Source organism: Tympanuchus pallidicinctus, unplaced genomic scaffold (genome assembly GCF_026119805.1).
Source record: "Tympanuchus pallidicinctus isolate F22 unplaced genomic scaffold, pur_lepc_1.0 scaffold10, whole genome shotgun sequence".
Taxonomy (NCBI): Eukaryota; Metazoa; Chordata; class Aves; order Galliformes; family Phasianidae; genus Tympanuchus; species Tympanuchus pallidicinctus.
Genome location: NW_026294619.1, coordinates 1,420,570 through 1,434,344, shown reverse-complemented (window position 1 = coordinate 1,434,344; position 13,775 = coordinate 1,420,570). Strand labels below are relative to the sequence as shown.

The 13,775-nt window shown below is 53.8% G+C and overlaps 1 protein-coding gene across 1 annotated transcript; it reads right to left on the bottom strand.

Annotated features, from left to right (window-relative positions):
- Positions 1-2,751: 2,751 nt before the first annotated feature.
- On the bottom strand, positions 2,752-13,775 carry GPR156 (G protein-coupled receptor 156). The gene is made up of 10 exons (XM_052666097.1): positions 13,657-13,775; positions 10,411-10,621; positions 9,659-9,795; positions 9,322-9,457; positions 9,080-9,190; positions 8,860-8,985; positions 8,292-8,387; positions 5,674-5,910; positions 4,645-4,803; positions 2,752-4,397 (listed from the first exon to the last, which is right to left on the bottom strand). The coding sequence occupies exons 2-10, from the start codon at positions 10,516-10,518 to the stop codon at positions 3,231-3,233; spliced, it is 2,277 nt and encodes a 758-aa protein (XP_052522057.1). The 5' UTR covers positions 10,519-10,621; positions 13,657-13,775; the 3' UTR covers positions 2,752-3,230.

The following is a 13,775-nucleotide window of genomic DNA, read 5'->3' as shown; positions in this document are numbered from 1 at the left end:
AGTGACTTGGAGAGCCCTCCTAGTCCCGCATTCCTGTTGATATGATAACAGAGGAATCTGTGCAAGGCGCAGTAAATGCTGAATCACTGAGAGCTTTATATAGCTGCCTGGCAAACAAAGTCCCTTGCTCCCATCCTGTCTGCAAGAAGCTCTAGGACAAAAAAAGAGAAAAACAAATCCTTACGTAAATGGTTGCGCTCTGACAGTGAAAAGCATAAAGCTGCAGGTGCCTGAGCTAGAAGAAAAGCAGCACAGCTCAGCTGCAGGCTCCTGCACAGTGGAGAGAGCTAGTGGTGTGGACATGAAAGCAAGAGACCTCGCTGGGAGAGGGCGTGCCTGGAGGTGAGTGTGCCCCAACAGCTTCAATCCATAACTTATAACACACGAAGGAAACTCAGTGCTTCAAGCTGTGTGTGCATATCCCATGTGCTTCCTGCAGCATGTGCATGGAGGGGATCATTTCCACAATGGAAATGGTCATATAATGCAGCAGAAATTTATTTAACATCAACTGCTGAAGCAGCCACATTTCTCCTACCATCTCAGGACCCATTGATTTTTGTATGGTGTTTTTTTATTGTCCCTTGGGTATGGGATCACTTTCTGAAGCACAAGGCTGTGGTCAGGGTGCCGCTTGCACCCATGGGTTTAATGCCTCACAGATGGACAGCTACAGCTTATCTGTCCTTGTCTTTAAGAGCAGACTATGGGATAAGATCAGCAGCTGCAGTTGGAGGAGTACATATAGGTAGAGGCCAAGGAGGAGGCATGTTTGAAGAATGGGATAAGGTAAGAGACTGATCTGGTGTTTGGGCTCAGGAAAGCAAGAGTGTTCAGGAGAGAGCTTCACTGAAGCCCTCATGGCTGTTGGACATGCTTTCACAGCTTCTTTCAGACCTGTGGAGGCGCCCCTGTGGATGTTGGTGCTCTCTCACCTTCTCAAAACCTCAAGCCCACTCTGTCTAGAGAAGCAGGGTCATCAGCTGTTGCTCCTCACATTACCACAAGAATGTCCCATCGTTAGCAACACTTCTTTTTCTCTCTGCAGACTGGGGAAAGGTCCTTCATGGGTCACCTGTGGAAGATTTCCTGTGGCACTGTCCATAGAAGGGCAAGCATGCTGGCTGAGACAGTCTCACTATCTCTTCCTATGAGCATTGTATAGTTTGGAGACAGCAGATGGAAACGTGGCTCATGACCTGGAGACATAGCTCAGGAAGCTAGAAACATTCAGAGGACATCACTGCTTGTGTGGGGATATTGATGCTACAGGCCTCGACATGTGAGATGGCTCTCACTGAGCTCTCTTCTGTAGACGCTGGCAACAAAATACACATCAGGGATGTGGGCTGCCAGAGCTCTCAGTCTGCCTTTCCACCATGGCAGCATGTGCACCCCTGTTCCCACAGTTGCTCAGAAACCTTGGGCTCTGGGCAAAGTCCTCATTAAGGTACTTTGAATTAGCTAACAAGGAGTCGGGCTCCTGCAAAGGCTGCGTACAAGGAGCTGTGGGGCAATGAAATACTATGTACTAAATACCAAATACTAAAGATAAGCAGCAGGAAGGCATGCAGTGCGCAATGCCCAGTGTAACAATCCCCATAACATTAAGGACAATAAAAGGCAACCCATCATCTCTCTCTGTTCTCTCCTCTCATGCGCAGGCAGCCTGGTTCATCACACAGAGCTTCGGCTCTTCCCCCCTGGATTCAGCATGTGTTCTTTGCTGGATATGGGAGAAGGCTGGAGCTGGGATCCACCAAAAGCACTAGGCATTGCTCACAACACCCTCTCCACCTTGCTGGTACCCCTTTCCTTCCCCACACCCCACCCTCCCTTCAGGGATCCCATAGCAGGCAGAGCCTCCATCTCCCTGCATCCCACCAGGGCAACAAACCCCATAGAGCCAAGTCCAGCCCCTTCAGCACTGTCTCCACAGTTGGCCGCCCTCTCAGCTGGGGAAGGGTCCACCAGGGCCTCAAGAATACATTGGCCTTGGGGATTGGGATCACACTCTGGAGTGTTTCCATTTCAGGACCAACATGGAGCTGGGGTAATATTGTTCCCCTCAAGATTATTAACAGGGCCGGCTGATGGAGGAAGGGGGTTGTCCTACTCCACTCTGTGCTGTGTGGCCTCACCTCCTGCACTAGGTGCAGCTGTGGGTGCCACAATGTAAGAAGGACATAAAACTGTGAGAGAGCATCCAAAAGAAGGCTATGAAAATGTGGAAAGTTCTGGAGGGTAAAGTGTGTGAGGAGCAGCTGAGCTCCCATGGTGTGCACGGCCTGAGTGCCAGAGTGCAAGGAGTGTTTTGGACATCGCTCTCAAACATAGGGATTGGATTTTGTATGGTGCTATGTGGGGCCAGGAGTTGGACTTGATCCCTGTGGGTCCCTTCCAACTGTGGATATTCTATGGTTCTGTGATTATTGGGTCCAGTGATTTGTTCCCGAGCCATAACCTTCAGCAAATCTGGAGAAAAGCAGGGAAGAAAAGGCAATGATGGTGAAGGAGTTCACCCTCAGAAAGGGTAATTGAGAGAAACACGCTACCATATCATTCAGAGCTGCGCTGGGGACACATCTGGTGCCAGCCCTTCAGCACAGGCTGTTTCCTGCCTTCACGGGGTTCTGTGGCCTGGGCTCCAGCTCTCAGTGCTCCTTCTTTCTCCTGTGGTGGCAGCCACACACCGAAATGCCTTCACACGTATCCCAGAAGAAGTAGGAACACCACATTTACTGCGCTTGGTATTTCTCAGATGAAAATTAAACAAACCGCATTAATTTAAACAAACCTAAACCATTCCAGACTATTTCACCCACCACAAAGGCATACATCAGGGCACTCAAGCCCCAGAAAAAAAAAAAAAAAAGGGGGGGGGGGGGGGAGGACCTTTACAGATCCTCTTTTAAGACTGTTTGTTTCTCCTTCCCTTCAGCGCTGACCTGAGTGTAACCTATGACCATGCAACCGAGCCACACAAAACACAGGGACGCATCCAGAAGTGTCACCTTTGGACTCCACGCTTAAATTCAGATACTACTGAGCCTTAACAACAGAGAGCCTCCAACATGCCCTGGGCCACCAGGCTCAGAGATGGGACAGGCTGTGAGCTCTCCTGCCATCCCCATCCCAGAGGGATGCACTTCTGCATTGCTGTGTTTCCTCTAGCATGGTGCGTTTCGGGAGGAAGGAGGCACTCGCCTTTGAGGCATGGGTGCTTGTGGTCACACAAACGTGGGTTTCAGATCTTCTTTGAAGTTCACAACAGGCTGAGTCTTGCCCTGGGGCTTCAGCCAGCATCCCACGGCTCCGCCAGGCTCCGTATCTGTCTCTGTGCTGCTGCTGCTGCTGCCCAGAGAGCCACGGGGACTCTGCAGGCATAGCTGGCAACACGGCCTGTGGCAGCAGGGAAATACCTCCTCGGAGCTGCTGCTGGAGTCCGAGTCTGGGTAGTGGTACAGCGAGTGCAGAATGGGATGTGCCGGCACCCCCAGGCTACTCCACTGCCGCCAGTCCTGCAGGGAAATGTTGCGGCAACCCTCTAGTTCTGTGCCGCTCACCGCCCAGCCCCGCGGCCCTGGCCAGCCCTTGGCAGGGATGGAAGGAGAGGACAGCGATGGCTGGGGGAGCCCCCTGCCGGCCCCCTCACCTTCCCTAGCCGGCCCAAGGCCCGTTGGCTCCCCCTGGCTCCGGGTGCCCGGCCTGCTGCCCGCTGTGCACCAGGCACGAGGGGATGCAGGGAGGCCAATGGAGGTGGGAGGCAGCAGGACACGTCGCCGCCGTCGGGTCAGGTAGGGGCTGAGGGAGCTGCGGATGGTTGGGTGCCCTCCCTGTGCCCCACACATCCCGCCTGTGTGTGTAGGGAAGGCCGGGCTGCAGGTTCTGCTGTCCAGGCTGAGCTCCTGCAAGACTTCCTGCAGCTTCTCACTGCTTACATAGCTGACCTTCGGGGGATGCTCTCCAGCCACACCAGCTGAGGCATCCTGCTCCAGAGGATGCTTCCCAGCATCCTGGGCATGTTCTGGGCTGCGTTCAAGGCTGTTTCCCGTGTCAAAAAATAGTGTTGGTGAACACTCAGGCTCCTCCATTAGTTCACGCTCGTGGCTCACATGTTTCCAGAGGTCCTGAGCATCGCTGCTAAGAGGTACAGGACTGTGAGGCAGTGCACGCAGCACAGATGAAGTTTGCTGCCCATCTTTTTCTGTATCCAGGGGCCAGTGCTCCCTGGGCACATCCCCAGTGCTGCTGCACTTCTCGCAATGCTGCCCTGTGCTCTGGGTGCAGGGATTTGGCACTGCAGGGCTGCAGCCACCCTCTGCTGACATCAGCCTCATCAGCTTCTCCTTGGCGTTGTTCACTTGCTCCTGCAGGCTCTCAATCATGGCGTTTTTCTGCATCAAACAAACAAATGTGTCAAGCTTCTCTGCTCTCATTCCACCTCTGCGTTTCTTTCTTTTTTTTTTTTTTTTTTTTTTAATAGGAAAACAGATTATGCCCCAGTTTTGACACTTCAGGACGAGGACGCAGAATGACAGAACAAAACAAACCAGCTTGTCCTCTCAGGAGGGGGGACGGAGGTGTAATGAGGGGCTGCCCACCCCACCAAGCTGGGAGTAGAGAGGCCATGAAGTCCTTTACCTCTGTCAGCAGCTGCTTCATGGAGTTCTTCTCCCCTATCAGCTGGTAGAGCTGCTCCTCACTGTACACTGAGTGGTAGCTCCTGCTCGGGCTGCTGAAATATTTTGCCATGTGGCTCAGAGTCTGGTTTTCTTCTTCAAAGGCCTTCCACTGCCTGAGCTGCAGGCACAAGGAGCTGTTACTGGGGGGAGGCAGTCATAGCAGGGAGAAGGAGACAATAGGACGGGGCATGGGGGACAAAGGCTGTGATAGATATGCATGGAGACAGGCGATGAAGTGATGCTGCTGGGAGCATCCTGCACAGCCGCACCCTGCCTGCTCCTTGGCTTTGCTTTTTGCTTCTAACAATCAAGATAGTCAGCTCCTGCCTGTGTTGCAGCCTTCAAGCATGCAGCAAAAGCCCCCTCCCCCCCTCCAACCCTGTAACAAAGAGAATTGCACACAGCCTTGGCCCCAAATCGCTGGTGACAAGCCATCAACTGGCAGTGCTTCAGGTATGTTTTCATGTCTAGTGCTCTGCACAGCCCAGTTCACACCACTCATCGATCTCAAGCGAGCAATAGAAGAGCAAGCCCATTAGGAGAAACAAGGTGATGAATTAAAAGACACGGGATAAATAAAACGCTCGAGGCTCCCAGGCTGCAGCGATGGAACAGCAGAGGCTGAAGGCACAAAGCAGCACAGCTCAGCCACTCGTCCTTGCTCAGAGAGCACGAGCAGGCGTGGAGCTCTTCAGGGGCTGCTAACACAGGGGTTGGGGCTCTGTGCTTACATGGCACTGATCAGCTGCAGGAAGATCACCAAGGCAGGCAGTGACCTTTTTCCCCTCAGGTATTTGTGCGCCTGGATGAGATCCTTCAACTCTCGCACAGATCTGCTCTTTCTTCAGCTTCACCTCTTCCTCCCTTCCTCACCTCATTTCCTCGAGCCCTAACATCCCTGCAAACCCAACTCCAAGCAAACAGCTGTTTCCTCTCGCTGTGACAATGGGAGCATTTTTTCCATAATGGCACAGAGCTGGCACAGTACCTGGGGGACAAAGATGAAGCAGTTGATTGTCGTCGTACACACAAAGATGCCTCCAGAGGTGAAGCCGAAGAGCAAGTTGTGCCAAGCGCGGAAGAAGCGGTGAATCAAGACAACAGTGCCGGCCACCAGGAAGATGAGGTTGACCCCCACGATGAGCGTTAGGGACTGGTTGACTGGCGGAGAGCTGACGCTGTCAGTCAGGCCGGCCAGGTACGTCCCATACAGCAGCAGCACGCTCTGGAAGCAGAAGCCAGGGCCTGCCTTCAGCACAGATGCTGGCAGAGCATGGCAAATGACATCCTGAGGCCAGCTCCCACCCCATGCCAAGACACTTGCTGCCATCCTGATTAAGGCTCCCTGATGCATCCTGCAGCCTGTGTGTGTGCAGCAGGTGCTCCACAGAGAGCAGCAGCCGCAGGACAGGGATGCTGTGTCAGCATCAGCTGGACAGGAAGGCAGCAGGACCAGTGGCCAGCGATGGGACCGGCGATGCTATGGGGCAGGGTACGGCCTGGAGAGGGGGAAAAATTTCTCCAGCATGCTGCAGTGGGAGCAGCCAAGGCAGATGAGAGACACAAGTCCCTTCAGGGATGTTCTGCAACAACATGGGGATGAGGCGGTGGGGGACATTCTGCAACAACACACCTCTGATGGAGCAGAAAGGAGCCTCAGAAGGATGTGCAGAAGGAAACAGCAGGACGGAAGAAGAAGGGGGGTAGGCTGGAGGGGAGAGGATGTCCTTGGTGCCTCTAAATAGAAATCCGGGAAACCAGTCAGTTCAATTCTTTTCCCTTCCCTGCTTCCTGCCCGACTCCAGTGGTGGTGCTGGGGCTGGAGAAAGGCTCTGCACACAGCAGCCCCCTCCCTGCTCACACTGGCAGGCAGCACTGAGTGTTTTTGCCTTCCTCTCTATCTCAGGGCATGATCTGCCATAAGCATCCTTTGGAAATGCCATCTAACACATTCCTTGCTAATGCAAAGACCCAAACAACAGGATTGTGACTCCTACGTTACCCCTGCGGCACCCAGCAAGTGCAGCTGTCAGCCTTTTGCTGCTAATAAATATTAAATTGTTATCTGGCCATCGAGAAGAGCTTTGTGGCCAGTGCTGCACATATTCTGTAGACTCTCAATCTGAGAGCACTGTGAATTATCACAGGGAGCAGCGGTGGTGAGAGAGCATGGAATTAGGCAGGTACTCAGACCTGCTCCATGGGAGCATGTGAGTCCTAACTGGACCACAACCACATTCACTGGATCGTAACAGCACTCACCACAGGGCACCTCCAAACATACATCCTAAGGGCAAGCACCAAAACGCCATTTAAAATTCACACAGTCTGCCAGGGACACAGACAAAAACATTGCCATCTGGTAAATTGGAACTTTAAATAAGCACAGGGCTAAGTTTTATTGTTGTTGTTTTAAATCCTGAGCCGAGGACTGCACTCCTCATTCAATTGATGACCTTGGCAAGCCATTGCTGCCCATTGCTGCGAGCCAGCAAAAGCAGGATAATTCACTGAGTGGCTTCACAAAGGGCCGAGCACAGTAATGCCTTGGAAGATAAGAAGTGCTACATACACATGGAGATGGAGCCTGCTCTCCCGTCAGTATAAGTCCTGAGTAACTCCAAAGAAATGCCTGCTCTAGATAGGATCAAGGTCAGGCTGAAGGCACCGCTAATTGAGATTAACTATGACCGAAAAAGTTTTATTGTGAATGGAGGAATAAAAACAGTCTACATGTAAGGCGTTCCCATCTAAGCCCTGAAGAAGCCTAACTCTACTGGAGACAATGTCAGGAATGGAGACACAGCACTGAAAGTGGCTGCCCACGGGAGGTCTGAAGTCCACAGCACCAAAGGCCTTTTAAGGCTAGGCTAGGTAAGCTGATGTGTCTAAAATGGAGCGCAGGGGGGAGAAGGACAGTGTCTTGAGGCCTCTGTCTACTCTTTTTCCTATAGTTCCTGGTAGCTGGTCAGTGAGTCAGAAGCGGATGAAGCCATGCACAAGAGCAGGCTGTGATCTCACCAAAATCTTCTCGCTGAAGTGCTTCCAGCCTCTGCCAGAGACACATGAGACCACGGATAATTACAGCTATAATTACACTTACATAGTTACATCAGTATAACTAACTCTCCTGGAATACGAATGGCCACGTACAACAGTGAAAGTGAGCTTCAGTGGTATAATTAAGCCGATAAACATCCTGTACAGGTAGGCACCAAGCACCTGTCGTCAGCACCTCACCTCCCTGATGTGGTGGCAGAGGACTCAGGGGCACGGTGCATCACTGGGGTGGGCGGTCAAGCGAAGCCTCATGGAAAAAGTGAGCTTTGGAAAACATTAAGGCAGAAGTTCTAAAGAGGAAGAGAGATGAGGTGTGAGTGGCTACAAGGTGAGAACCGGAGAGACAGCACGGATAGAGTGGTTAACAGGGAATGCAAGAGGGAAGGAATAGAGATGAGAAAATTTCAGGGTGAACAGGAGCAGCTGAGATCTTCAGCTCACATGTGGCTTGGGAGAGCAGTGAAGTAACAAACACTGCTGAACAGCTTAGGCTGTAAGATCAGAACTGCGAGATACATTGTAAGAATCAATAAATCGGTTACCTACCTTAAACCCTAAAATGAGAACGAGCCAAAGATCGGAATAAAGAGATGCACAGGACTGCATCCGGCTCACTGAGCAGGTCATGCCTTTCTCTGTGACCTACGAGGCAATGGGAAGGCAGAAGTGAAGACTGCTGCCCTGCCCAGGAGCAACCAGACCAATGGGCAAATTGGTCTGCACACTCCTAAAGGGAAATGCCAAACTTGGTGCTGCTGAGGAAGACAGTTAAAGGGAAGTTGTATTATTCCAATTTCAACAGGGCTGGTTACACCTTTTCCTAGAGCAGCTGCAGATGGCAAGGGGCTCTCCTGTGGCACCCAGGTGACCTGCACAAACTGGCCTTGGCCATTCATCAGGACCCCACTACTCAGCCAGGCAGAGCTCTGCTAACAGATACCGTGTCCAGGTCTGTGGCTGATACTTCTCTATGTAATAGGCCATAGACACAAGCCTAGCCTAAAGCATCCAGAAGGCTCCACAGCTCATCTCTCTGTCTGGTTTTCAAACAGCCCCTCCAAATGCTTTGCTGACAGAACACAGGACACAGCACAGCACTGCACCATCGCATTACCCGCAATGAGACACTGCGGCTCCGGAAGCACTGGACCGGGTCGGAGAAAACCCACGTGAAGAGCAGCACAGCATCTGCCAACACCAACACCGCCACCATTGCCAGCAGCTGGAGGTCTTTGATAATCTGCAAATATGTGAAAGTGTTACAGGAGAGTGATGTGATGATAGCAACAACTATGCCAAACTGCTGCATGCTGTTCTGGGCACTTGGTACTCACCACCCGCTTGTCCGGCACCCGCTGGGTGAACACCTTGTAAAGCCTCCAGCTCTTCCCCAGGATGGGCCCAAACACCAGGGAGGTTCCCACACACAGCAGGCAGAGTCGCAACTGCAGGCAGGGAAAGGAGCTGGACTGGGGACGTGTCTATAGAGCCCCAGCTGATGCTCATGTCCAGCTCCCACCCGTATCCATGCATGTGGACACGTGTGAGGGCACCCATCCTGGCAATCCCTGCTCACCTGGATGAGCATTTCCACCGATTTCCCCGATGACAGGCTCTGCTCCTGAATCCCAAAGAGGTAAGCACTAGTGTAGGTCAAGCCACTGCCCAGCAGGGTCACAACGTTCAGATTGGGGCTGGACATCTTCACGATCCTCCGGGAGACAAAGCAGGGAAGTGGTGACAGTTACTGAGAGCAGCGGCCCAGCAGCACTGGAACGAGGTCCCCTTGCAGGGATGAGGGTGGCCTTGCTTGCCTCGTGCTGTCCCTCAGGCTCATCCCTGCCATACTGTGTACCCTCAGCACTGACCCTGAGCCCTGGGGAAGACCTTGCAGCAGGAAGGGAGGCTCTCACCTGTTTTTCCTGAAGCGGATGGTGAAGGCAAGGAAGAAAAGCGCAAGCAGGACTCCTCCAGTCAGAAATGTCCACACAACTCCCAGGAGGGCAGCAGAGAAGGATGGGGAGCTCTTCCCACTGCGGTCAGATGATGTCTGAGGAAGGTGGAAGGGGTGAGGAGGAAGAGGACATCTCTGGGGCTCCCAGTGAGGGAGGTCTCTTCACTGGCATGGCTGCTCAGCCCCAAAGGACATGCAACCACGCTTACCAAACTCCTCTCTCTTTCACATACACACACACATACAAAACAGCTGCTGTTTCCCTGGACATCATCGGCCTGTGACTGTGTGAAGTTGATGGAGCACTTTGTTTACCACTGAGCAGAGTAAATCCTTGCCTTAGCAGGGGGAATATTAATTGTAGCAAAGCTGCCAGGGCCGAGGAGCCAAGCAGCTTATGGCCCTCTCATTAAGGGCCGCGCTCGGCCGGTCCCTGCGGCAGCCTCACATGGAGCCAAACGCCTGCACACGCGTCACCAAGTTGTTCCTGCTGGCCCAGCAGTGGGGACAGGTGCCTCTTATTGCAGATGGTGACTTTTAATTAAATGCTGCTCTATTAATATTTCAAAAGCCCTTTGAAGTGGCAGGAGGTGGGAAAGGCCAAGGGCAGAGAAGGACACCCAGCGTGCAGCCTCTAGCAGGAGGGGACCGTGTTGCCCCATGCCCCTCTCCATCCCTCCTCCCAAATCCCCTTCCCCGGAGAAAACGTACAATGGTGACAGTGCAGAGCTCCTGCAGCATCCGCTGCTGCTGCTGCTCCTGGTCGCTGAAGCCAGGCTGGCCATTGCAAAGGTCAGAGCAGTTGAAACCCAGCTCCATAGCACATCCTCAGCCTTCATCCAGAACGGCCTCTGATTCAGCGCAGGGTGCCCGGGTGACACAGTGCCATCCCGCACCGTCCTGCCCAGCCCCTCGGGGTGCCCTGCAGACCAACATGGAGTGGGTGTCATTGCGGCCTCCAGCACCCAGTGCCGAGCCGAGGCCAGGCGTGTGCCAGTCCTGGCACCCCGGCCCCTGTGCACTCTCACTGCCTCCTTTGCTCCTCTTCGGTGGGGATTTTAATAGGCCTCATTACCATTTTAGACATGAGGTCATACTTATACTCCAGCATCCCTACCCAATTACCATTGTCACTGGTTTTAATTAGCTTCCCGTACACGGCCCTAAACGAGGCTCCTGCCGCCAGCAGCTGGGGAGGACGCGCGAAAGCTCTGTCCCTGTGCTCTGGTAGTGGCAGGCAGGCAAAAACTCATTCCAGGAGTGTTCCTGGGGGCTGCCCCCAGCACATGAACCCCGAGCTCAGACCCCAAACATCGCTAAAGGGCCTCGCACCACCATTCCCCTTCCTCAGGTGCACCTCATGGGCCAGAAGCTCCTGGTAAGGAAAAGCTGCCACCACCATATGCACAGCAAAAGGCTGGCACCACGGGAGGCTCTCCCACCGCTCACAGATGGACAGGCGTCTGAAAGGAGCTTGTGGGGCAACTCTGGATGAACTCAGTAATGTCCAGCCACTCCTCAATGAGTGGCACCAAGAGCCCGTGCATCTCCACAGGAAGCTGCCCCTCGGAAACACTTTGGATAAAGCCAATTTGCATTCAACTCAGTGTCTTTGGGGTTGACAAACTGCTTCTTTAGATTCTCCAAGACCCAATATGACTTGTCTGCTGATGCTGAGCAACTGTACGCAGGTGTATAAACATCCTTCAACAACATTGCTCATGTCTAATTGAAAATCTCCACTCTCTCAAAGTTTCTCCTTGCCTTCAGACCCTTTTTTGAAAAAGCAAAGGAATAAAACCCCAAACTTAAAGAAGCTGAAAAATCTATGCAAAATGCCTGAGCCCTAAGTAGGCACAATGAAGGTTTCACCTGAACTAATTATTTTTCATCTAGCGTTGAAAGAGACTTTTTCCCCCAAAAAACAAGGCAGTGTCACAGTATGATGAATCCAAAGGTGGAAAACTAAAGAAGTCGATTTGCAAACAACAGAACAATCTCCACATTTCTTGAACACCTCCAGGGATGGTGAGTCCATCACCTCCTGGGCAGCTGTGCCACTGCCTCACCACTCCTTCTGAGAAGACATTTTTCCTAATATCCAAACTGAGAGAGACCAAAAAGGAGACCTCTGCTAATCTGTGGAGCTTATGCTCCCACTGATGAGAGATGGGGACTACTGGTGGGGAGCAATCCCAGCAGGACAGGATGCTGGACCCCATGCTTAAACCACCAAGCCTTTTGATAGCTTTTCCTGCAGGATGAATGACATGAGATGGGTTTTGCAATTCAGAAAACTCTGGCGCTTCTGAGAAAGATTCATGCTGCTCCCTTCTGCCATTCTTGCCCAACAAGATCCCTTCTCGTTTGACCTGAGAAACCTGCAGCATCGCCAACCCCAAGGCGACCAAAAAAATCCCAAGCTACATTTACTGCAGCACCCCCAAACACAGCTATTCAAAAATTGCCTCTTCCTCTCTCCTCTCAGCTTTCCTATACACCATTTCCAGCCACCCCTACAAAACATGCCATGCATTCGTCCTCATCCACATTCCAGATATGGAAGTGTTGTTGGGTGCCCATCCATGCTGCCGATGCCATCACTTCCTGCTTCCATCCCCACTGAAGGCTCCCCTCTTTGCAAATCTGCCTCTTCCCAGCCATTCCCATTCAAATCCTATCCCAACGCATCACTCTGAGCCATGGCCCTGAGCTGCAGCAGTGGTGGCCTCCAGGCACTCGCACTGTTGGCAGCCACAGGGAGGCACAGCCTTCACTGCTCTCCATAACTGCACCCAAAAAAGCCATCCAGCTATTTACAGGAGCAATTCAACCGGTGGCTGATGTGTGGGATTTAATTAAAATAGAGGTTCTCTCCTCGCTGCTGAGCTGTGGAAGTGCAGAGGGAGAAGCCGCAGCGGGACGTTTCCATGAGGCTGTGCTGCAGGTGGAGGCTGTCCCCCAGGACACCATTTCAGGAGCTGGCAGAGAGGAGTTCTTGCAATCAGACACCGGCCCTGTGCAGCCCCATAGCCGTGTGCTCCTGCAGGTCGGGTGAGAGTGGCAGCACTGCAAAGCTGGGCAGCGGGGATGCTGCCAACCCGAAAAATCGCCATCATTTTTATTATTTTCACCTCTTAACATTAGACGGGAGCTTGGAAATGAGATGACAGGTTCCGACCCTGAAACAGGAGGCAGAGCAGTCTCTGGGGCCTCCTGGGCAGGGCCTCGCGTGGGTCAGAGCCACGCCAGCTCCCACCGGGCTCGCCCTGGCACGGTGCAGGCGAGGCGATGCCGGCACATCAAGGGCGCCAAGAAACGCCAGCTGCAACTCAACACGGGCTGCGGGCGGATGACGGCTGCCAGTTTCCAGGGATCTGGTTTCCCTGCTCTCCTCCGAGCCCCGCTCAGGCTGCAGGGTGGCCGTAGGGCAGTGGAAAATGCACGGCCCGGGCTGTTTGCAACGCTGACGTCCAGCCGAGGCCGAGTGGGATGTCATGAGCCACTCCCGGCACGCTGCCCCCGAGCAAATGAGGCAGGAGCGGGAGTGCAGCGCTGCAGGGCCAAGCAGGACCCTCTGCCCTGCTGAAGGGTTGGGCACAGACTTTCTTCCCTTTGCTCCTTCCACTCCGATGAAACCCCGTGTGTTTCGGGGAGCGACCTCACCGGGGCCACAACTTCCCATCCCCGCATCCCACAGCCGACCCGCTCCTGCTCAGCATCCCCCTGCACGGCACGGCTTGCAGGGTGCTGGGACTTTCAAAAGAGGGAAAAAAACAACCACACCGTCTCACGCCCACCACCGTTGCGAGGCCGGAGGTGACCTGCAGGCACCGTGCCGCACCCCGAGCGCGGAGGAACCCGAGCGCGGAGCGCTGCGAGCACGGAGCCCACATCCCCGAAGCGGGGCCCCGAAGCCTCTCGCCCCCCGCTGCCCCGCTGCAGCCCCCGACCCACCTGCACCGGCCCGAGGCTCTGCGGAGCGCCGCCGAGCTGCGAACCTCGGGGCTGGCGGCGGCTGCGCCCGGCTCGGCTCGGCTCGGCACGGCGCGGCACGGCTCAGCGCGGTGGAGGCG

What these genes read in the sequence shown, in the direction of transcription:
- GPR156 (XM_052666097.1), bottom strand. Translation starts at nt 10,518, where the DNA reads ATGGAGCTGGGTTTCAACTGCTCTGACCTTTGCAATGGCCAGCCTGGC. An exon ending in GCCGCAGTGTCTCATTGCGG is followed by an intron (nt 8,388 to 8,859) that starts GTAATGCGATGG and finishes ATTGCCTCGTAG; the next exon opens with GTCACAGAGAAAGGCATGAC. An exon ending in GCTTCATCTTTGTCCCCCAG is followed by an intron (nt 4,804 to 5,673) that starts GTACTGTGCCAG and finishes TTGTGCCTGCAG; the next exon opens with CTCAGGCAGTGGAAGGCCTT.